The sequence below is a fragment of the Equus przewalskii genome, chromosome 6 (genome assembly GCF_037783145.1).
Source record: "Equus przewalskii isolate Varuska chromosome 6, EquPr2, whole genome shotgun sequence".
NCBI classification, from domain to species: Eukaryota; Metazoa; Chordata; class Mammalia; order Perissodactyla; family Equidae; genus Equus; species Equus przewalskii.
Window position 1 is genome coordinate 97,436,191 of NC_091836.1, and position 23,416 is coordinate 97,459,606.

General features: G+C 42.4%; 2 protein-coding genes across 16 annotated transcripts in view; one reads left to right on the top strand and one right to left on the bottom strand.

The window, feature by feature from the left end:
- DNAJC24 (DnaJ heat shock protein family (Hsp40) member C24) overlaps window positions 1-1,885 on the top strand; it is a 58,144-nt gene extending 56,259 nt beyond the window's left edge. For 3 of the 4 annotated variants that reach the window (XM_070626579.1, XM_070626581.1, XM_070626580.1), the window contains one exon: window positions 1,437-1,799. In XM_070626579.1, coding sequence (XP_070482680.1) covers window positions 1,437-1,567 — 131 coding nt within the window. In that variant the 3' untranslated portion in view covers window positions 1,568-1,799. Of the gene's footprint in view, window positions 1-1,436 lie in introns of all 4 variants that reach the window. The other variant, XR_011541651.1, reaches the window with a different exon arrangement.
- A 1,152-nt stretch (window positions 1,886-3,037) lies between these two features.
- IMMP1L (inner mitochondrial membrane peptidase subunit 1) overlaps window positions 3,038-23,416 on the bottom strand; it is a 73,592-nt gene continuing 53,213 nt past the window's right edge. For 8 of the 12 annotated variants that reach the window (XM_070626567.1, XM_070626566.1, XM_070626568.1 and 5 more), the window contains 3 exons: window positions 22,298-22,424; window positions 4,020-4,130; window positions 3,038-3,205 (listed from right to left, as the gene is read on the bottom strand). In XM_070626567.1, the coding sequence (XP_070482668.1) occupies window positions 3,137-3,205; window positions 4,020-4,130; window positions 22,298-22,424 (307 nt within the window). In that variant the 3' untranslated portion in view covers window positions 3,038-3,136. Of the gene's footprint in view, window positions 3,346-4,019; window positions 4,131-22,297; window positions 22,425-23,416 lie in introns of all 12 variants that reach the window. The other 4 variants (XM_070626575.1, XM_070626574.1, XM_070626578.1 and 1 more) reach the window with 1 other exon arrangement.

Genomic DNA, 23,416 nt, shown 5'->3' on the forward strand with positions numbered 1-23,416 from the left:
CCATCAGCTTCTTGATCCAGGGACACTGTAAAATGATGCATCTGATTACGCTTAAAAGGCAGCCCCGCAGAACTTGTGAGACTAAAGTTCCCGTTTCCCCTTCTAGTTGGTCGGTGTGCAACTTGCTTGTTTCATTTGGCTTCACTTGGTATATTTTAAATGATTTCTGTGAAGATAATCACTGAGTTAGGTGATTGTAGAATAATATAAGAAGAAATTGAGCAAGATGTGCATTTTTAGTGAGCATTAACTTTTGGAATCATCTATGACAAAAATCCACGGTGGCCCATGGTGGCCTCTGCATCTGACGAGCACGTCACCTCATTGTTTCTCAGTGTTTGCTGAGGTGGCAAAAACACAAGAGGGAGATTTAGCTTAAGGAAACCAGTGCTTAGAATATGTACATTTTTAGACAATTTAAAAACAAAACAATTCACTTTGAAAGCATGCTCCACTACATATATATGTTGGCTCAGGGAAGATGCTAACATTTTTTAATTCAAGATTAAATTATTTTTCTTTATGGAGAAAAAGGCATTGTGGTGAAAAATAAAAATCATCCATGCCCACCTACCCCTATTTTATGTGGGACCCCTGCCACAGCATGGCTTGATGAGCGGTGTGTAGGTCTGCATCTGGGATCCAAACAGCCGAACCCTGGGCCACTGAAGTGGAGTGCACGAACTTGATCACTATGCCACCCGACCAGCCCCAGTAACTATTTTTCTTTGACAGTGACTTCTCAGTGACAGTAAACTGGAATGACCACTGGATCAGAGGTTCTTTCAGTTAAGGGACACGAGCGTTTCAGCTTCCCAGGAAGATGATACACTGAATAAAATCCCCACCATTAAGCTAAGCGTGGCACCACGTTGCCCACTTTGGGCATCTCACTCCACTGATTGTCCTGTTATTCACAAATCAGACCAAAGAAAAACGCCATAGTGTGTGTTTACATATTCGAGTGAGGGTTCTTGAAATAGCGTGGTAGCAGAACAGATGGTAAGTTAGCAGAGTTTTCTCTAAAAGGATATGTTCCAGGCAAAAGTGTGCTCCTTAACAGTAAGACAGGTACGGCTGTTTTCCTTTTTCCTTCACTGTAATATTTTAGACTAACACATTGTTGAGAATAATGTACAATTTATATGAAAAATAAGAACAGAAGATTGAGAAACGTCATGGGTTGCTTTGGAGCATCTGCTCTCCCCCAGATCTCTGGACTCTTGGTTCATGGCTTCAGCCCCCCTCTCCTACAGATACAGATCCTTTGGTAGATAATTTTTAGAAACGCTGCCCCTAGACAAGAAATTTTCTCAAGTTCTCATTTAGATGCATTTTATATTTGCTGAGCTGCTTTTGTTTTCCAATTTGTTTGGAATAAGGTGTTAAAGTAATTACTTGTAAGCTTTTGAAGCAATATTTTGTTTTCTTTGCAGATGATCACTGTTTTTCTCTGAGTTGCCGATGTGGTGGAAAATACCGTGTTTCCAAGGACGAAGCAGAAGAAGTCACCCTGATCTCTTGTGATACCTGCTCACTAATTGTAGAACTCCTTCCTCGCAGCTGAAATGGTTTAGTAAATGGAAGCCTTTAACTGTGTGTTCACGCCAGCTTTGTCCTTTCAAGCAAAGGTGCACAGCTGATAAAGAAGTAGGATTCCTTTTTTGTCAGCTCTGTTATTTGCACAGAAAATATAAGATTGTTGAGTGAACGCCACCCCAGACTAATAGAAAATTAATTTAGTTATTTATAATTTGTATTTACCAATCACCAAATAAAGGGATTTGGATTATAAATTATATTTAGTGAATTCCCATCTGAGAACTCTGTTATTGGTTTGTTTTCTCCTTCGTACAAAATAAGAATTTTCCTTTTCTACAAATAAGCATGTCTCCTCTTTAATGGGTCACAATATACATTCCTTTCTACAGTCGGGCACCACATGGCAACATTTCAGTCAACAACGGACCACATTTACGGTGATCCCCTAAGATTAGTACCATGTAGCTTCAGTGTGTATTAGGCTGTACCATCTAGGTGTGTGGAAGTGCACGCTGTGATGTTGCACAAGGATAAGATCACCTAATGACACATTTCTCAGAACACATCCCTGTCATTTAAGGACGCCTGACTGCAGTCACTGAGTTTCTAAAGCTGTTTCCAGCTGCTAAAGTTAGAGGCCTGTCGTCCAGCTGCCTCAAGTTCTTAGGTCATTGGGATTAAATTAGAATCTCTGGGAGGACATGTGACCTCCTCCTCCATGATGAAGGCTGAGTGAGCTCAGGAAATTCTCCGAGTTAAGACAGAAGGCAGAGTGGCACATAGAGGCCCAATACTGGCACTGTGTCTCCAGATTCTTCATGGGGCCGTGTTACAGGGAGGAAGCTCTGGGACACTGCCATTCTGAACTTAAAGCGTAATTTAGAAAATGGTAGCTTTAAAAAAAATTGCAACAGGTGCATTATTTTCCTTTTTATTTTTCAGTATTAAAATACAATACTAATGCCTATATTTATGGATAAGGAACCACTGCATTGCTGCTAAGATGAATTGGACTCTTATTGATCATAGCAAACTGTAAAGGTTTTATTTTTCTATATTAATATTCTATCTACAGTGTAAGTCAGAACTCATTTAAAAAACGTTACGGAATCCTTTCCTTTATACGATCACTGAAACTTCCTCACTTTCTCACTTTCAGATGAGTGAGCCAGGCATCTGACTGAGCAGCTTTTGACGAGGTTGAACTCTGGGTGTTGATCGTTGGATTGGATGAATAAAACTAGTGACTATTCTGACTTGCAGATGCAGTTAAAGTCTGAGGCATATTCAAGAGGAGTAGACTACTTTCGTTATACCTATAGAGCCAAACCTTCAAAAGTGAGGTGGTCATCCAGGTTTTCTCCCCTAAAAATATTTTTATATCATAAAATTTAGATGACTGACTTTGGATTACCTTTTTATTCATATATTTTGAACTAATACAGGTTGCAGAGTGTGTGTTGCTTATTCTTTACATTTAACAAAAATAACAAACTGAATAGCAAATAGTTTATTAGTAAATACATGGTTTCAGTGGCAATAATAAAGTCACTTGAGCAGGAGACAGTAATCAAGTCAGAACAAGAAAGGCTCGCTAATCACCGGGAGATCGGTGGCCATTAGGGCTGTCACGCAGAAATCCAAAGTCACTCAGGGGCCAAATCTGTAAAGTCGAAGGGGGTTGAAGACAGTTAACGAAAGCGATGGTGCAGCATCGTCGCTTCCCCTTCTCTCATTCACCCCGTTTCTCTAGGGCAGGTAATTAAGCACGATCTCCTGCTTCTTCAGTCAAGAACAGCTTTTCTGCATCAAAATAATACTTTAAAAGTAAACGTGTGTGGGTGTGGATGTACATATTTAAACTCTAAAGTCTGGAGCATTCGAACGGTTTACAAGAAATTATATCTGTAGTGTGTGAATATGTCTGTTTTCTTTTACTAAAACTCTCCAATCTAAGTACTTGAATATAACATCTGCTCAAGTGTAAAGACTCTTGTAAACTATCCAACTGCCCATGTGCTCGAGTCTGTTTCTCTCCTTACTACTTGTGACAAAGAGGAGCCAGTGAAAACAGAATCCCTCCTCAGAATTCTGCGCTGAACACACTGTGACACTCGTCGTGTCCGGCAGCGTGACTCCAGAGGCTCCTCTGCAAACACATATGGATATGTGCCAGGGATAGAAATACAGTTGAAAAGTTGGGTGAGAGAGAAATTTTTGGAAATTCAAGCTAAAGGCTTCTTATGCTACAACTAAGGTAGTTTAAACTTTATTATCAGACGAGAAATTATTCTCAATTACCCATCTCAATGTGGTAGGGGTAGGGTTTATAGTTATGAAGGCCGGTATGTTCATAAAATGTAGTCTTTGCAACAGTAAGTCCACTGACAACCTGAAGATGAGTTCAAAGTTCATTTTGAAAGAGACTTTTTTCCAGCTCAAAAAAGCAAGCCTACATTTTAAGCAGAACACAATACCTTAAAGAAGATGCGTCCTCTTATTAGTCCGTAGGGAACAGGTCCATAGTACCTGGAATCTGTAGAATTCTGTAGGTTGTCACCTTCTAACCAGACGTGACCTGTTGGCACCTAGAATTGGAGAAGAGAAGCAGCTTTGAAAAAGAAAAAGCGAATCTGGGAACTATAAAAAAAAAACCATGGCTTTTGGAGGTAGGCAGAAATATCCTAAAGTTCCTTTTATAAAATATACACAAACTGTGTGATTTGCATTTCTGCTTTTATTTCTTGCACAATAAAATAACTTTTATAAATATTAAGGTTTCAACTTTTTAAAGCACCTATCTTTTGCCACATGGTTCCCAAACAATTTGTTACGCAAACCCCAAACTTGAGGTTATAAGAGATAAAAGAGTATGACAGGGTCATTAATTTAATAGACTTCAAAAGAGGCCATCAGGATGCTGACTGGAAATGCACCTCGTGTCTCCGTAACAGCACAAGCAGGGCAGCCGCTGCGCAGCCGCATCCTGGGGCCAGGACCACGGCCAGGCCGCTTCCAGCGCTCGTGATGAACTACACGGTAATTGGCTGTGACATCAATTACACAGAATCTCATCATTTTATTGGAGTGCGCTTGTCAGAATTCTAATTAAGATCCCCATTCTGCCTTTGTACAGGCCGTGTCTGCAATGCATTATACTTCAGTAATGACCAAGAACTAGCAAGACCTATTATGAAATCAGTTGTAAAATTAATGATGGTGACCTTCTGACAAATGAAAGACCCTAACTCCTATACGTCCTATATCTTAACTGGTAAATAGCATCAGTGTAAATGTTTACTCAGTGACAATCACAAGTGTGTTTAGAACAGAACACATGACTTAAAAACGCCTTCTGTGGTCTGAGACGTTTGCCCAGTAACATTGGTTTAATATAAATTTAAAACATTACTCTATAGCATCAGGCTTTAAAGTAGCATTTTCAAAGTTTTCATTTCACAGTTTTTGTTACCCAAGAAAGTTGAATTATTGGCCAGATCAAAATGATCTATTGAGAAGGAATTAATTTTCACTATTATTTTGAGTAGCTATTGGAAACTTTATGTGAAGAAAAATATTCCTATTGGGTTTAGTAAGAAATGACTGCATTTGTTTTTAAATGTCACAAGTTCCTTTTTTTTAAAAAAAAAAAAAAGACTTGTTTTAAGAGCAGTTTTGGGTTGACAGCACAATTGAGAGGGAGGCACAGAGATTTCCCATATACCTCTTCCCCACACAAGCACACCCTCCCCCATTATCGACATCCCCCACCAGATGGCACATTGGTTACCAAGGATGAACGTACATTGACGTCATAATCACCCAAAGTCCATAGGTAGGGTTCACTCTTGGTGCTGTCCATTCTATGGGTGTGAACAAATGACACGAATCCACCACTGTAGTATCATACAGAGGGTTTCCTCTGCCTTAGAAATCTCTGTCATCCACCTATTCGTTCTACCCACCCCTGCCCCATATCACCTTTTGGAAAAATACACAAGCACGTAAAATTTGAATTTTACTTTACATCAGAGATTATCACGTAGAATATTTGCCAAGAATGAATCAAGTTAGTTATTTTCATTTAGATACACTTAAATGTTAAATCTCTCTATTTGTAGAGAAAGGACCTGAGTTTCCTGAAAGACTATCAGATACTGTAGGCTCACTCACTTGTATTAGTGGAACTAGTTATAGGTTCTAGGGCCAATAGCAAGTCTAGTTCCTAGCTGTGTAATAAGTAGATTGTGTGCAGTGAAGCATAAGACTGCTCAAGTAGAGAAATGAGTACATCCCAGGTCATAAATGAAAGAAGAACAAAATAGTGTTATTTGGAAATCCATGTGTCATTAACATTAGCCTGAATTACTGCCTTAGGAGAAGCTATAATGTGAACATCTTTCATGTCCAAATTTCCATAGTTTCTCCTTAATAATATGTTTGTTCCTGAGTTCTAAAAACAGGTAATATATATGAATGGTTAAATAAAATCATAAAGTTAGAGACACCAGTAAAAGCAAAAGGAGAGAAAAAAAATTCTAAAAACCAATAGGGCAACATACTAACAATCAAGGAAGATCTTTCTTTGCCCATCCCATTGACCAGAGGCCAGGACCCAAGGTACACGCCATTTCTCCACGCGGCTCTCCCAGCCCTGCCACCCACTCCAAACCCTCCCATTGTTTAGAGTACTTCGCATAGTAAAGGCGGCCTTGCTTGGGTCCCTGATTATGACATCCTATTACCTGAGTGGCTTCTATATAAGTCTTACTACTTTATGACAGAATAAGCCTACACCCAGTAATCATGTCATGATCTTAATTCTTTATAAACCAAAGTTGGAACTCAAATACTTGATTAATATTAATAAGTAGAAATTCTTGACAAGTGCAGTCACTGGTGGCAGTTACGACTGACATTTCTTCCATGTCAGCTAAACGCAGTGATGAAGTATTAGCTCGTATAATTAACAAGCACAGAAAGGAATCTGCTCAGAGAAACCCCAAACACATCCCCGAAGCCTCTGGAGGCTGCCGACTCTTGGTCCCTGGTTGCAGGGGCGAAGGGAGCAACGAAGAGTGACACACACTAGTGTGTACACAGGCCTTCCGGTTTATTTAACTTAAAAAACCACTCATTTGATCCTTAAAATGACCCGTGAAGTCTGTTACGGATACTTCACTGAAGTGGCGGCAGGGGGCTCGGATATGGGATATGCCACCCCTGGTGAAGCCCACACGCCGAGCAGCCTATGCCCCCACAGGCACTGAGGGGTAACTCCATCTCGGGCGCAGTCCTTGATGTGAGGGACACGGTCGGGGCCCAGCTCATCAGTGAGGGTGCCTTTCCTCTAGTGAAGCTGCTCTGTGAGCAGGAAAACCTCTAAGTTTAGCGGGTCTTTTAAAATCAAGCAGCTCCTTCACTGACCTACCTCTCTGTCAGCTGCTCAGTTTCCCAGTAAACATCTCATGATGATTGAAATTATTCCACTTTTGGAACATACTTATTTCCGGTGTGGGGTACGGTGGACACTTGAGAAACCAATTTCACAGAGGTACACTTTAGACCCAGTGTGACGCGCTCGTTTAAGTTCTGACGCTAGTTTGAAAAATGGGCACAGCTACGTGACCACCAACCACCATCAAGGTGTAGAATCTTTCTATCGCACCAGTCAACGGCCCACCCCTGCACCTGGTCGCAGGCGATGAGTGATCTGTTTTCTGTTACTCAAGACTAGTTTTACCTGTTCCTAAAATTCACATACATGAGATTGCACAGTACAGACTACTTTGTATCTAGCTTTTGCTCAATAATTTTTTATGATTAACCCATGTTCTAAGTATTGGTCATTCATTCCCTTTTACTGCTGAGTGGTATTATGTTGTAAATCACAATGTTTATCCATGAATCTGTTGATGGATATCTGAGCTGTCTGCAGTTTTGGGCTGTTACAAATAAAGCACCATGAACATTCATGTGTACGTCCACTTCTTTTCAGTAAATACCTGGGGGTAGAATTTCTGGGTCATGAATTAATGCTTAACCTTAAACTCTTCAAAGTGCTGACACCATTCACTCCCCCAGCAGCGATGTACAAGTGTTCCTGTGCTCCACAACCCTGGCATTTTCTGTTTTTGAAGTTCCTGCTGTGCTAGTAGGCTACTGGTATCACACTGTGGTTCTCGTGTGCATTTCTCTGATGAGCATTTTTTCTTGTGGCTAGTGTATCTTTTGTGAAATGTGTATTAAAACATTTTGCCCATTTTTGAAATGAGTTGTTTTTCTTATTACTCATTTTCAGAATCCTTCATCTACCTTGAGTACAAGTCCTCTGACAGGTATTGCAAATATTTCCTCCCAGTCTGGGATCTTTTCTTTTGCTGTTTCTAATCTACTGTAAAGACCAATGTATTTTTGAAATTTCACTTTGTTCTTTTTTATGTTTACCATTTCTTTCCTCATTATGTTGATCCTCTAAATTCTTGAAAAATATTAGAATTGGTATTTTAGAGCACATGCCTGTTAATCCCATTCTCATTTCTGGATGTCCGTAACTGACGTTTCCTCTGGTTGTGGGTCACGTTTTCCTCCCTGGTTTGTGGTTTGTGACTGAGCGGGACACTCAGTTGGGTCAGCTGTGCATCAGCTTCTTCCTTTCGGGCCTTGTCTGTCAGCTCGTTCGGTGGGGTCCATCTCATACCACACCTAGGGGCTTCCTTAGCCATCGGTCCCCCGGGGTCTCTGCTGAACGCTCCAGGGAGTCCTGAGGCCTGTCCACTCGGCGCGTCTCGGCCCTGTGTGAGCTCAGGAACCGCTCAGCCCCGCTACTTGTTCCCTGTGGGGTCTCTTCGCAGGCACAACTGAGTGTCAGCCCAAAGGCCAAGAGAGTACCCCTGTCGATTTCTGGAGGTCCTTCCGCAGCTCTGTCCTCCCTGGTGGTTTGACCTATAACTTCCAAAACTTAAACTTCCGTCTACCCTAGTCTCTGCCTCCTCAACGCAGCGAGACTGCTGTGCTTTCCACAGTCCCTCGGGCTCCTTCCCAAACAGCCTCAGGCAGAAGCCAGAGCAAGTGGAGGCCTGCCTTGTTTGCCTTCTCGGAGATCTGTCTTGTACCACCTGCTGTGCCGTGTCTGAAAACAGTTGTTTCACAGACTTTGTCCAATTTTCTAGTTCTTTATGGCAGGAGGGCAAGTTCAGCACCAGCTACTCCATCACTGCCAGAAGCAGAGTGCAAATATCTAATTTTTTGAAGTCTTAAATTTTTTAAGCACCCTTCATAACTCTAGTAGAGAATCCTTTTGGTGAGAACTAAAAGTTTTGATGAAGGTCAAGTGTGCCTTTGGCGCCCCCACCATTGTCCCCATTGTCCCCTTCAGTGGCATCGCCTGAGGACTTTCCTTTGACCCTTTCCCCATCAGAATCTCTAGAAAAGATCTGCCAAATTCAGCACAAAGTACAAGGAAGTTCACCCTGGCATTGCTTGTATCTCAAACTCAGCAACAGTATAAATATGCCTCAGCTGGCAGAGGTTAAATAAAATATAGTTTACTTACATAATACTAGACAGCTGGTTCAAAAAAGCTACTGGAAAGATTTACAAAAATATAGTCAGTGAAAAAAGTAAGTTGCAGGGCAATGTGTTTAAATGCTTAAACCCACAAAACTTGGTTTTATATATTTCAAAATTTACATTTTTGCGACCAGCATGTATTACTTAGATAATTTTAAAGCAGACACACATATATGCGCACACATACATGTGTGTGTCTGCACATGCCTCACCCTCCAGTGACACGCGCACCCGGCTGCAGGCCAGGAAGAGCTCTGCTGAATCAGCAGTGAGCTTTCGTCTTTGTCAGAGTGGGAAGAGAGGGCCCTGGCCGCCAGGCCACACAGCAGGCTCTGCTTCTCTGTGCGGTACAAGTGAGCGCCTGCAGTTAGCAGTGCCGACACCAGCTCTCTGGGGGACTAAAATACTCGTCTACTTAAGAACTCGAGTATTTAAACAAACATAAAGGACAACACATTTTCGTGATGGGTCTGAAACTCAAACCCTAACCTTTTGGTATGGAGTAAGGCAAGGAACAGAACAAAAATTTCCTTTCTAACTCAAAACACAATTACTATCTGTTGAATTAACCTGTTGATTACCACTAAAATGAAAATTCAGACCAGCTAAGATAAAAAAAATTCCATAGTGATATTATAATATTAACAGGTAAAATGGTAGATTAAAAATGTTTAAAATGTATTTTCTAAAAAGCTATTATAATATTCCAATAAAGTAAAAAAGGACTCTAATAAACACTTTTATAATAAATGGCCCAAAATGGAAATCTCTAATTCCATGTCTTTGCTCTTTACTTCTTATAATCAAAACTTTTACAACTCAACAACAAAAAATCAAACAACCCGATCAAAAAATGGGGTGGAGACATGAACAGACATTTCTCCAAAGAAGATATACGGATGGCCAATAGGCACATGAAAAGATATTCATCATCGCTGATCATCAGGGAAATGCAAATCAAAACTACACTAAGATATCACCTTACACCCATTAGAGTGACAAAAATATCTAAAACTAATAGTAACAAATGTTGGAGAGGTTGTGGAGAAAAAGGAACCCTCATACACTGCTGGTGGGAATGCAAACTGGTGCAGCCACTATGGAAAACAGTATGGAGATTCCTCAAAAAATTAAAAATAGAACTACCATACGACCCAGCTATTCACTACTGGGTATCTACCCAAAGAGCTTGAAGTCAGCAATCCCAAAAGTCCTATGCACCCCAATGTTCACTGCAGCATTATTTACAATAGTCAAGACATGGAAGCAACCTAAGTGCCCATCAACAGATGAATGGATAAAGAAGATGTGGTATATATATACAATGGAATACTACTCAGCTGCAAAACAGAACAAAATCATCCCATTTGCAATAACATGGATGGACCTTGAGAGAATTATGTTAAGTGAAATAAGCCAGTTAGAGAAGGACAATCTCTGTATGACTCCACTCACATGAGGAATTTAAAATGCGGGCAAAGAGAACAGATTAGTGGCTACCAGGGGAAGGGGGGGGTGGGGGGTGGGCACAAAGGGTGAAGGGGTGCACCTACAACACGACTGACAAACAATGATGTACAACTGAAATTTCACAAGATTGTAACATCATTAACTCAATAAAAAATTTTTTAAAAAGTTAATACCACCACGAAAAAAAAAACTTTTAATAGCTAGATTACTTTTCCTTTTTATACTTTGGTCAATCTGCCATGCCAACTTGAATGAATGCATGTGACTGAATAAGAATAGATGAATATATGATTACAATGAACACCACATAGAAATTATTACTGTTGCTCAAATCTGAATTTTCCCGGGGTCTGGGAGAGAGCGAACTTGAGGGCTAAATGTTAGAGCATTAAAGACCCTTGAGTCGTTCCTGTGTGTCCGTCCGCATTGGAGGTTGCCTTCCTGAGCTCCGACCAGGGCTGACTTGTGCAGGACAAAGTGGCCTGCAGGCCTGAGCGCTTCCCAGGCCGCTTGCAACGAGCCCCCTTGGTGGCCAGGCAGCCCTGTCACTGCCTCGGGCCTGCGCACCTCCAGCTAACCAGAGGGGCTTTTGCGAGCCAGCCCACAGGTGCCCCCTTTCTTGATTCAAGTGAGGTCTGATGAGAGTCCACAACATCAAATGACACATTGACTAAACTGTAATCAAACTCACTTATTTGATTAAGCAAAGAACATCTGATTAAGAAGTTCTGACTGAAAAGTAAGAGATTTGTATGTTTGACCTTTCAAAAATTTCAAAAAACAAAATCCTAATAAACAGGTGGGTTTTTAGCAAGCCCCTTGCTGCACCGTGTTTTACAATTGACCCTGTGGGAGCAGGACGTGCAGTGGCCCTGCAACCACTGCTGCCTCGGCTGTCTTCTAAAATGAGCGCCGGGAAGGGAACAGTCATTAAAGAAACAAGCCCAGATCACAGGCGCAAGGAGAGGCGCAGAGCTCTGGGAATCCTTCTTTGACAAGATTATCTTTTCCTTTCCCTGAATTATACAGGAAAAAGAGAGGCACACACATTTTATGGAAGAATCAGATAAAGCCGTGTTTCTTTCTGGCAAAAGCAAATGGAGTAATATATCAACAACACCTTAATCTTAAAAGTATTTCATTTTCCACATTTACTTTAAAGATTTCATTTTGTGTCTAATGGAATGATAAATGTGAAATATGAAATGCATAATTTCCCTGCCCAGGAAGAAAGTCCATATGGCAATTGTCCACTCACAGCACCTCATTTTAGTCCAACAATGGACGCCTGCACAGGGGTTTTTGTGCCCGTACTCCAGGTGAGCAGGACCAAGCCAACTGCTATTCCAGCATGTGCAGATGATGCTCTCCTTTATCACGGCCTCCACGAGCAAACGTAGCAGTTAAGTTGCTGTGCACACAAACCACTGGAGAGAGTGTTTGGAAAATGAAATAATTTATAATTACGTAGTTCTAAAGAACTTCATAAAACCCAGTATTTGATTCATGAACAGCAAAATTAGGAACACCTTCAGTAAATGATCATTGGAGTTTACCCTATAACACCAGCAAAGCGACAAAGACTACAGGTCAAAAAGTGAAGCATCACATCCCTGGAGAGGCAACCAAGGGCTCTTATGAACACAGAGCTGAGAAAATATTATCAATCTTTAATTTTAAAAAATGGGAGTTTCTCAAGTGTCAATTATGGCTATCTTTGAAAGCGAAACTCAAGGAGCAGTCCCACTAATATTCTGTTTTCACTGACATTCTCCTGGCCTCACGTCTTGCCCACACTGGTCTCCAGAGCGGGATTTCTGCAGTCCTGACAGAGCTTCTCCGGCTCTAACGACCAGGCGTGGAGGTTAACACGCTGATGACTTCAGAGGGTGCTGTCTCCACACAGCCCTGCTTCTTTGTGTCCCCATCTGAATTCCAACTTGCTACCCCAGCCGCACCACTCCTGGGAGCTGTCATTGTCCCTCCCTCCTTATAAATGGCAGCACCCAAGGCTCCCAGCCCATCATCACCAAGGAGGAGTTAACACCACAGCTCCAGGAGGCTGCCCGCCAGCGCTGGGGCGCGCCAGTCATGGGGTGCCTCTTCCTGACAGGTTCTCTTTCATTCCCGAGCATCTCCGTGCGGAGTGGGTTTAGAGCTTAGTCTAAGACTTGACTGGCTCATCCTCGTCGCCACTGCAAGCTCAGCTCCTTCGTCTTCTCCCTCAGTACTCAATACCCCCATCCAGCTGAACAGGAAGCTCTGACGGCCTGTGAAGCACGGTAATTACACCGTCCAGAGTCACAGTCCTGAGTTCAAAATGTAGCTCTGCCACGTACTAGTAAAGACCCTTGGACAGCTGCTTTAAATCTCATCTAGACAACGGGACTAATAAATGCTTACAGAAATATTCCAAGCCAAGCGAAACAACAGACAGGTTCCTGGCACCCAAAAATCCCGGCTCCAGGGATCGGCAGCTGCCCAGCTGCTGGTATGAACAAGGCCTGCTGGCTTTCTTCGTTCGTCGTCTCCTGTGCAGTCCACCCAGTTCTCTACGGAGTGAACGCACTTTGCAATTTTACTTTGGTTATACCTTTGGTTATTTTATTTTATTTTATTTTTTGAGGAAGATTAGCCCTGAGCTAACATCCATGGCCAATCCTCCTCTTTTTGCTGAGGAAGCCTGGCCCTGAGCTAACATCCGTGCCCATCTTCCTCTACTTTATATGTGGGACACCTACCACAGCATGGCTTGCCAAGTGCTGCGTAGGTCCACACCTGGGATCTGAACCGGTGAACCTGGGGCTGCCTAAGTGGAACGTGCACACTGAACCACTGTGCCACCGGGCCGGCTGGCTTGTCAGTTTTGAGCCTTTCATTTCCCTGTCTTCTAGCATCCAATCCTGTCTAGGTAAGGTAGTTCCTTAACTTTTCTCCAGACTCTGTACTGCCTTCCAGTCTTAATCTTATCGTCTCTGTTATTCTTACTCAGGGCCTCTTAATTGGCCTCCCAGCTTCTGGCCTCTCCTGCTCCAAACCATCCTCAGTCTGTGCTGACATCAGGGTGATCTTTCACAAACAGTCTGACCAGGTTATTCCCCTGCTGAGACACACAAGGCACCGAGCCGCCCTGTTTTCCGCCCCTCCCCGCTCCATGTTCCAGACAGAGGGACCTACTTCCAGCAGCTGTGCCCAAAGCACAGGGCTGCACTCTCCCTCCTGGATGGCCCAGCGCGCTGCTTCTGTGGCCAACTCCCACGTCCCCCTGAGGGCGTCAGTTCGAGTCTGCTTCCCGTCCGGAACAATCCTCGCCACCCCAGCTGGATAAAGACCTCCGTGTGTCATCATGGCACCCCGCACACGATTCTGCTGCACCATGTTCTAACTCCTCGTCTGCTCCTCCAGCGCGACTGCACGTGTTCCCTAAAGCTGTACCGTCCAGTACGGCAGCCACCAGGAACACACGCGGCTGATTCAAGTTCATAAATTACATAAAATGGAAAATTCAGTTCCTCAGACACGCTAGCCACGTGTCCTGTGCTCGACAGCCACAGGAGCCAGGTGGCTACCAGAGCGGACGGGAGAGACAGAATACTCCGTTTTTTCAGAAAGTTCTCTTGGACCGTGCTGCAGGCAGGGACTTGATCTGCTCTAACGTGGGCCGGCCCTGACACAGCGCTCAGTAAATGTTTGTGGAATTAATGAATGCATACCCAAATAAAAGTCAAAGGGAAGTTGGGAAGTTAGGGTCTGGCAAACTGTGCCTCCTCTCTAGCCTCCCAAAGGCGAAGCCCCGCTGAGTCCTCTCCCCAGCCCTCCCTCTCGGCCCCGGGCCAGCTGTCCCGCTGCTCCTGAGGCGCGGCCTCACGGAGGAGGGTGCCTGACGCTGCAACTGGTTTGGGGTTGGGTACATTTGCACTTGGGGTCAGAAGTCCCCTCAGTCTACGTCCCTACACCCACTCTGACCCTCTACACAGGGAAGTCAGGTCAAACTTCAGGTCTCTTCAGACCACAGAAGGTTTCTCTAACCCTTCCGGAGTTCCAGATGCACATCCACAGTAGCTCAGAATCCTAAGTTGTGTCCGAGAATTTTAAATTACCTATAATTAAATTACCCTATAGTTTTAAGTACTCTGTCTCCTTTCCCTGCTGGCTCTGCCTGTGTGTTTAGTGGGGAGGCAGGCACTAGCTGGGCCAAACTGAACGATCCCTAAGTTTTCTTAAAGTGGTTATGAAAATTCCCACCCAGGAGGAAAGCACTCCCACATATTTAAGTTAGCAGAACGATGGCCTGTAGGGCCAGTATTTTCTTGCCAATTTACTATCTTCCACTGTTTGATAACACGCACACCGACTTTTGTGTCTGTTACTCTTTTCCATTCTTATTTTAGGTATAGAGGAGTCTGGGAGGGTGAGAATGCTTTCATGGACTAAGATTAAGTGGGTCAGAGAAAATTACCCAAAGTGGTAACACAAGAACTTCATTTAGCTGCTGATTTCAAAAGACGTGAACATATTCCACCGAGTCAAAGCAGCTTTCCCACAGACCCTGTATCTGATCAGGAAGCCACGAGACACTTGGGGTGCCCGCTCTGCACTGCCACCAGAGGTGGAGTCGGCCTCTGACGCTCACACTGAGCGCCGAGTTACAATTTCAGTCCTTTCTTCTCCCAGTGACCAAGGCAGCCTTGAAGTACGCAGCTCTCACATATAAAACACATTTCTACAAAATAAAATGCTATAAACTACATGCTACTGTTAAACTAAGATCAAATTACTCTGAACATGTGATCTTAGAAAATTCGATCAGAGGACATTCAGAAAATGCTTAAGTTGTGGGGACCTCAAAGATGATTCTTTAGTGTTACCATCTGAAGAAAAACAGCTCGGAATGGTAAACACTAAGTCAGATCTATCTTCAGCATTGTGTTAGTTACAGGCTGAGCCAGCCGTGTCACCTCCGCAGCGAACCTCACTTTAGTAGGAGAGTAAACACGCGTCCCGCACATCAGCGCAATCAGGCCATGAGCAGCGCGCCCGGGCCGATTACCCTGGAGCGTTGCTGAGAAGAGGACGTGCAGCACGGGTGTTATCACCACAGTCTGCAAAAAGCAAGGCCCTCATTTAGCTATCAGAGCTGTGATAAGTGACATTATTAGGCAGCTCTTCCATCTAAAGGACATAAGGATTTAGTGTATCAGCAGCTTATGATGAATGAGCCCTTGCAATCTGATTCCTCTCTCCACTCAGAAGTACTTTTTCTGTTTATAATACAAGTGGTAATAGAGGACCATATGGCTGTGACTTTTAGCTAAAGTAAATAACGTTTAAACAAACAGAAAAACAGCATTAGGATATTCAAGGATTTGAACTGCAACCTAAATACACAGGACACATCCAGGGGCTATCAATGTTCACCACAGAAAGGGACCGTTTTCTAATGCTGTCCAATTAGCTAGATTGTTTTCCAGTCTGTCAACCAGTTTTATTTAAATATTTTCCAATACGTTGTAAAACAGCTTTATTACTGGCAAATTGTCCCATTTCCAAGTTCTCCTTTTAAGAACACTATACCACCAGTGCAGCCTGAGAACATTTAATCAGTTCTTTCCGAAATGTAAAACTGTCTCTATTTCTTACATTTGTGCCAATTGAAATAATGACGTTGTCATTAACATACTCCATAATTCAAAAAGAAACATGTAGGAAGTGCTTCCTTCCTTATTCACCTACCACCACTGTCCTGTGAACACTTCACCTTTTGTATTTAACACTGGGACCTGTGGTATCAAGAACCAAAAAGCTTTAAATGGGCTCATATTTTGATAAGTTGATAATAAAAGTAAAAACACATAATTTTTCTAACAAGTACAGGTATGTTTCCTGTAACAACAGCAAAAGATTGCTGTGTTCTAGCTACAGGAATATATTGAAATCTCCATAACCTTATTTCTGTTAATATGTCCATTTTCAATACAAAGTGGCTGCTATGGTTGAGAAGCTGAAGCTCAATAAATAAAGTTTTAATTATTTGAGAGATTTTAAAAATGATTCTTCATTTTGCAAGGAACAACCACTGGAAAGCAGAAGTTTACACTTAAAGGAGAAGTTTATCAACCACAGGTAACAACTTTATCCATCGCCAATCTGCCAACCAATCATAGCATCAAAAGAACACACTACCTGTATAGTAGTTAAATATGTCCAGAAGCCATGCGCATTTCTACGGAAATGTGGGAGACTTTCGTTACCACACACCTAATTAGTAGGAACTGCACGTTACCAGAGCAACATAGCCTTCATTGTAATAACCCCCACAGCATTTCCACGCACCAAACGTCCCTCAAAATAGAGAAATGGAGGTCCAAGGCACCTCAGTTCCACCACTCCTTTAGAAGATTTAGACTAGACCAAGTTCAGAGTACTCTAAACTGATAGGTCAATTCAGAGCCAGATGAATTTTCAGTCTGCTTAAAAAAAGGGCTTAGGGGCCAGCCCGGTGGCCTAGTGGCTAAGTTCCGTGCACTCTGTTTAGGCGGCCTGGGTGCGCTGGTTCAGATCTCAGGCACAGACCTACTTGACTCATTGGCCATGCTGTGGAGGCATCCCACATGTAAAGTAGAGGAGGATTGGCACAGATGTTAACTCAGGGCTAATCTTCCTCAGCAAAAAGAAAAAAAAAAAAGGATGGCTGAAAAATATCATCCAGTCTGAAAAGAAATCACTTGGGGAAAGAAACATTTAATCAGCACTCTGCTCTGCTGGTACAAAGTAACAGGGACACTCCAATATTTTCTACAACTTTCAACTGACATTATGGAAGGTGGTCAGGCAGCCCCACCAGGGAAGTAGCTTAGCTTCTAAGTCTTCTATGAAGACCAGATTGACCAGTTCAGCAGAAGCATAGGGTGTGGTGGGCCACAGGCACACACATCTTACTGAAAATAGTAACGCCATGCAGTTACTGGGGAGCAAGTTTGCAGAAGAAACTAGTAGAAGAAACCGAGTAGAAGTGGAGTAGACACTAGGAGAAAATACGTCAGGCCCTATTCACACGTGAACCTGTCCACCCGTCAAGCGTTGTTTAAGTGCCCGTTAGATGCCGAGTCACAGTTTAAGTGCTGGGGAATCAGCCATGGTGAAAACAAATCCCTGCCATCAAGGCCTTAGCTTCCAGAGCAAGGCTCAGCAAACCTTCTCTGCGGAGGGCCAGACAGTAAACAGCCCAAGCTTCACAGGCCTTAGAGTCTCTGCTGCCACTCAGCTCTGCCGTTTCAGTGACACGTAAACCAATGAGCGTGCCTGTGCCCCAATAAAACTCTAATTACAAGAACAGGCAGCAGCAAGAACCATCATGTGGGGTCTTTTAGATCATCGTAAGGTCTATGGCTTTTAATAGGAGTGAGATGGGAAGCCACTGGGTCTTTAAGCAGAAGAGAAACATTATTACTTAGAATTAAAAGGATCATTTCAGCTGCTACGTGGGAAAGAGTCAGTGGAAGGGTAGGGAGGTAAGAAGATGGGAAAGAGCAGTTGAGAAGTTACTGCAAGAAAACAAGAGAGATGACCTTGTTTTGCCCCAGGATGGCAGCAGTGACGGTGTCAAGAAGTGGTCTAATTCTGATTATATTTAGAAGATAAGCTCATCATGATTTGCTAATGGGTTGGATGTGGGTGAAAGAGGAAGAGAGTCAAGGATGCTTCCAAGGTTGACGACCTGAGCAAGCAGAAGAATGGAGTTGCCTTTTCGTGTGGGAGGAGCCAGTTTGGGAAGGAAAATCAGGAGTTTAGTTTTGCACATATTAAGTTCAAGGTGACCATGATATACTAACGTGGAGATACTAGGTATCCTCTTAGATATACGATTCTGAAGCTCAGGAAAGAGGCTGCAGTTGATAAAAATTCAGGAGTTGAGTTAGTATTCAAAACCATGAGACAGGATGAGGTCACATAAAGTGCGAGCTTACACAAACAAGAGAAGTTTGAAATATGAACCCTCAGTTACTCCAGTGTTTGGAAGAACCTACAAAGGAATTCACAAGAAGGAGAAAGGTAGGAAGAAAACCTCGAGAGAGCGATGTCCCAAAACTAAGTGAAACCAGATTTCGAGAACTATTTCAAATACTAACAACAGGTCATGTAAGACGAGGATGGAAAGTTGAACACTGGATTGACAACAGAGAAGTCATCATGGACCCCTGACAAGAACTAACAGGTGGGGGTACCACAGCCTAACCAGAATGAGTTCAAGAGAAAAGATGAAGTGCAAAGTGGAGCCAGTCAGTATGCACAACTCTTCCCCACAGGAAGGTGTGGTGTCAAAGGAGTCTGTCTGTTTAGATGGGAGATTTCTGAGCATGTTTGCTGGCTGACAGGAATTTATATTTCAAAATGCCTAACAGTACCACAGTTCCACTGTGGATCAAATTCATGGCCCTCGACTGTCACACAATGTTATCCTCAGGAAGATTCTCAAGTGTTTTTCTTCCTCTCCTCATCAGCTTTACAACAAAGTTTTACTGTGCATCCTGACCCTGGCCCTGTTCCCTAGGGGAATGGAGACCACAGTAATGGAAAGAGGATTGTACTTTGCATTTTGCCTACTGTGCAAATCAGTGGGAGAACGCCAGTTCATTTTATGTATTTCCTGTTTGCTAAATGCTTCCACTTCCAAATAATTTTTTGGCAAGTCAGTGGCTTCCAGCAGCAAACTGAGGAGTTCCTACAGTACAGAAAGGCAGCTTATCCAAGATGTTCGAGGTGAGTACAACCGTCTCTTTGAGAGCCGCAAATTAAGCTCATGTCCTAGTGGCCAACGCTCAGCCCACAACCCAAGGAAAGAATTACTGTCCTCAACACCATCGAAATAAGCAAAACCCACTGCAACAAAACCTCCACGGGGATGCTTAGTTTCCAAACGCTTAACGTGAAAAGTTCACAAGTGCTGCCTGCCACCTGGACTTTCAGAACTCAGGAACAAATAAAATGGTTCCACATCACTTAACCAAAGATCTGTTTATATTCTTTTTTGCCAACTTCTGAACAATGCTATTTCTTTCATATGCTAAACGCTATATTCTAAGTTCCAAATGACAATTTCGGTATTTTGCTTTCTGAAGCACCTACTAAGGAGAATAAATGTTTTCTAACTGGAATTCAGAGCACATTTAATATTCATCATCTTTACTATGCAGTTCAATCAGGATCTGAATGGCAATGTCTTCATCTCATAAACAACAAGGACTTTCCCAAGAGGACGCACAGGTAAGGGGAAGAAGCCATGTCATGAAACGTAGCCCCAGGATGCTTCTGAGACGGCCGAAGAGGTGACACTCCAGAGGCTGGACCTCCAGACGGTTGGGGATCTTTTCAGAGAGCTCCAAACCTGGATGAATTTTTGTTATAAATCACCTTGATTAATGGAACACATTTGCTAAAGCGGTTCTGTAATCGCCGCACAGTTCATATGGCGTGAATAAACCAGCCTCGGAAAAACCGCAGGAGAGGGGTGGGGAAGCCTTCAGAAATCACTGGCTTCTCTTTCAGAACCAACACTGACTCTCATTGAAAGGGTTCCCTTTCTTTTCAAAAATAATAAAGACACTCATTTTAAGGGAAGTAGCATTTGATGAGATGGGAGTAGAGATAAGAATCAGAAAGTAGAGGCTATTTGGGGAGGAGATGCGGTGGCCTGGTCAGGAGCACAGGGCCTGCATGCTGCCAGGCTACTTGGCTTTGTATCCCAACTATTCTTCTCACTAACCCTCTGAAACGGGGCCTTTCTGTAACCCCCCGTGGCCCAGTTCTCCATCTGTCAAATACGACGACTACCCACCTCACTGGGTTGCTGTTGTGATGACTAATAAATGATTAAGGAGTTTCAACACTGTCTGGTACAGAGTAAGTGCATAACAAGTGCTGGCCAATATTATTACAATTCTGCTTGTGCGCTTAAAAACATGCAAACCAAAGTGAATGGAATACCCCTGGGACAAAATGGTAGCGTCCTTGAATTTATCCATTCACCTAACATAAAAACTCGATCTATGTTCTCCTTAAACAGAATCCTCTGGTCATCTTCTGTAGGTTACTTAGCACAGATTTTATCTAACCCCTGTGTCCTGACATTCCTCCTCTAACAACTCTTCAAAAGAAAACAACAAAGCTGTGGTGTGTGAGCACAGAGAGCGGACGCTGTCGTTTATCTGTTCTGTTGTTCTGTCTACTACAAAACCATTTCTGGTCTCAAATATATGCTTGTTGCCAAAGGAACCTGGAAGTGACTAGAATGCCTCATGAAGCGATGAGTCATGTGAAGGTGAAACCATTATGTCAGAAATCTGACGTTTTTGAAGAATAAAAGGATACAGAGTCCCTGACGAAGGCCACAGAAAAACTGGTTACCTGATACCACACTGTCACCTTCAGGAGTATTATCACCAACTGCTAACAATTACTAGCATGTTTATCACTGTAGTAATAAACATTTAAACATCTGCACAGCTGAAGTACAGTCTACTATGGATGGCAAATAAATAACAGACTATAAATAACCAGTTATAAATTATAAATAATAAGTCTAACGATAAAACTTACTTATAGGGCAAAGAGAGGCTATTAGAGTTCAAAATAAATTTACAATGAAGACAATTTAACTCAATCATATGCTTACATAGAGGGTGAAGATAGAGGTAAACTGAGTTAACAGATGTAACAGCTCCATCAATAATCTGATAGTGGCACCGAAAATTTAAAGAAAATTAGAAAAGTGTTACAATTATTACAGCAAGAAGAGCACGTGCTGTAAACAAAAGGGTGCCCTCCCGGCTGTGGCTGTCACAGCGGCCTGTGACTGCTGAAAGGGGCTGGCCCGTCCCCTCTGCTCCTCACCCCCTGCCCCCTATCTTGTTCTTTTCTACTTGGACAGGCAAGCTGACTAGACCAAAGCTATGTATCATTTCTGTCTAAAAATGTAAGCAGGATTTTTAAAAACTACAGACTCTATCCAATTTTATCAGACTTTCCACTACCAAGTCAGTGGAGAAACTTTCTAAGCCTGGATCCCAGATTGCAACTAGGTGTTAAGTCTCCTTGGTCTCCTCCAGTCGATGACAGCTCCTCAGTCTCCTCTTCTATTTCATGACCTTGACATTTGAAGAGCACTGGACAGCTACGTTAGAGAACGACCCTTGATCAGGGCTTGTCTGACGTTTTCTCAGGCTTAGCCTGAGGGTGCACCTTCTTCTGCAAGAATAACACAGAACTGCTGTGCCCTCTCAGTGCTTCATCAGGGGCGGCATCATGTTGACACGTCTTATTACTGGAGAAGTTAACCTCGGTCACTCAGGTAAGGTGGAGTCTGCCAGGTGTCTCCACCATGCAGCTACTATTTTTCCCTTTGTAATAAGTATCTTGAAAGAGAGACTTTGAGACTATGAAAATATACTATTTTTTCTCAAACTTTTGCTCAATCATTTTGGCATCCATTGGTGAATCTTGCCTGCAACAATGATTACTGAGATGTTTATATAGGGCTTTAAAAGGAACTAAAATATAATGGCCAAGTTGTTCTTGAAACAAACATACTTAAATTCTATTAATTGCAGCACTTTGACTTATATGCAAAACATGAAGAAAAGTTACTTTCTTTTGTGTTTAGTTAGTGCTAATCAACTATGACACCAACGAGTAACATAACTGACGTGCTACTTACATAATTATGGCTTTTAAAGAAATCTGATGGACGACTGGTGAGGATTTTGTCTCCTTCCAAACCAATTACTCTTTTACAAATATTTGACTTTGGATCACTCGGGCTTTTTGCAATCACAATGTCACCTCTGAGGGGAAAAGTCAAAGAAATGTCAGTGTTATTTATTAAGCATAAACACATCACATCATGACATGGCTGTAACACTTTTATAAAGCCACTTAAACAAGCCACACCTTTCATCCTCTCACATACTGACCTTCCCACACACATTCACCAGCTGTGAAAACCTTGGTGACTGACTTTTATGGTAAGAACCCAACAATGAGAGTGATGGAAAAGCTATCAGAATATTCCAAGATTTCTGATAATTCCAAAAGAATTATCTTTTTTGCACTGTATCCACTATGTGTTACTTCTGTGTCCGAATTTTTAGAACCAAAACTATGGAAAAACAATTCCATGTAAATACCACCAAATTAACTAAGCAAATTTTACTGCCCAGTCGGTAGTAATGATTAACTATAAAGCACATGAACAGGTAGGAACATCATTTATGTTCCCCTAGAGCTCGAGGAATTAAGGAATTACAGCATACAAATTATATAACCTAGATGATGTACAGTATAACACAAAGAGACTTATACTTGAGGAAAAGTATCAGAAGACACAACTAAATAAAATGGTTGCCCAAACATATATTACAAAAAATAAATAAATTGGCATATCAACCGTATAAAACCAATATGGGTATGATTACATATGGAAGGCATGATTCATGGAAGAAGTAACAATCTACATGTAATGCAAGAATAAGGAAGACCGTTAACAGTGGAAAGGAGGAAGGGGACAAAAATGTCAGACGGATGCCCCACCCACACAGAACACAGTGCTCATTCTGCAGAAAGTGAGCGCTCAGTAAATTCTGTTGACTGACACACATATTTAAAAGAATTGAACATATGTACTTATTATCTGTACCTAGTTCCAGAAATAATGTGATGTTACTTATAATAAAACATACATATAACAAAATAATACAAAAGCCATAAAAATAAAAGGAAGATGATGGTTAACTCAGAAACCCAGTTATTGCTATACATACGTATTAAAATGAATTCT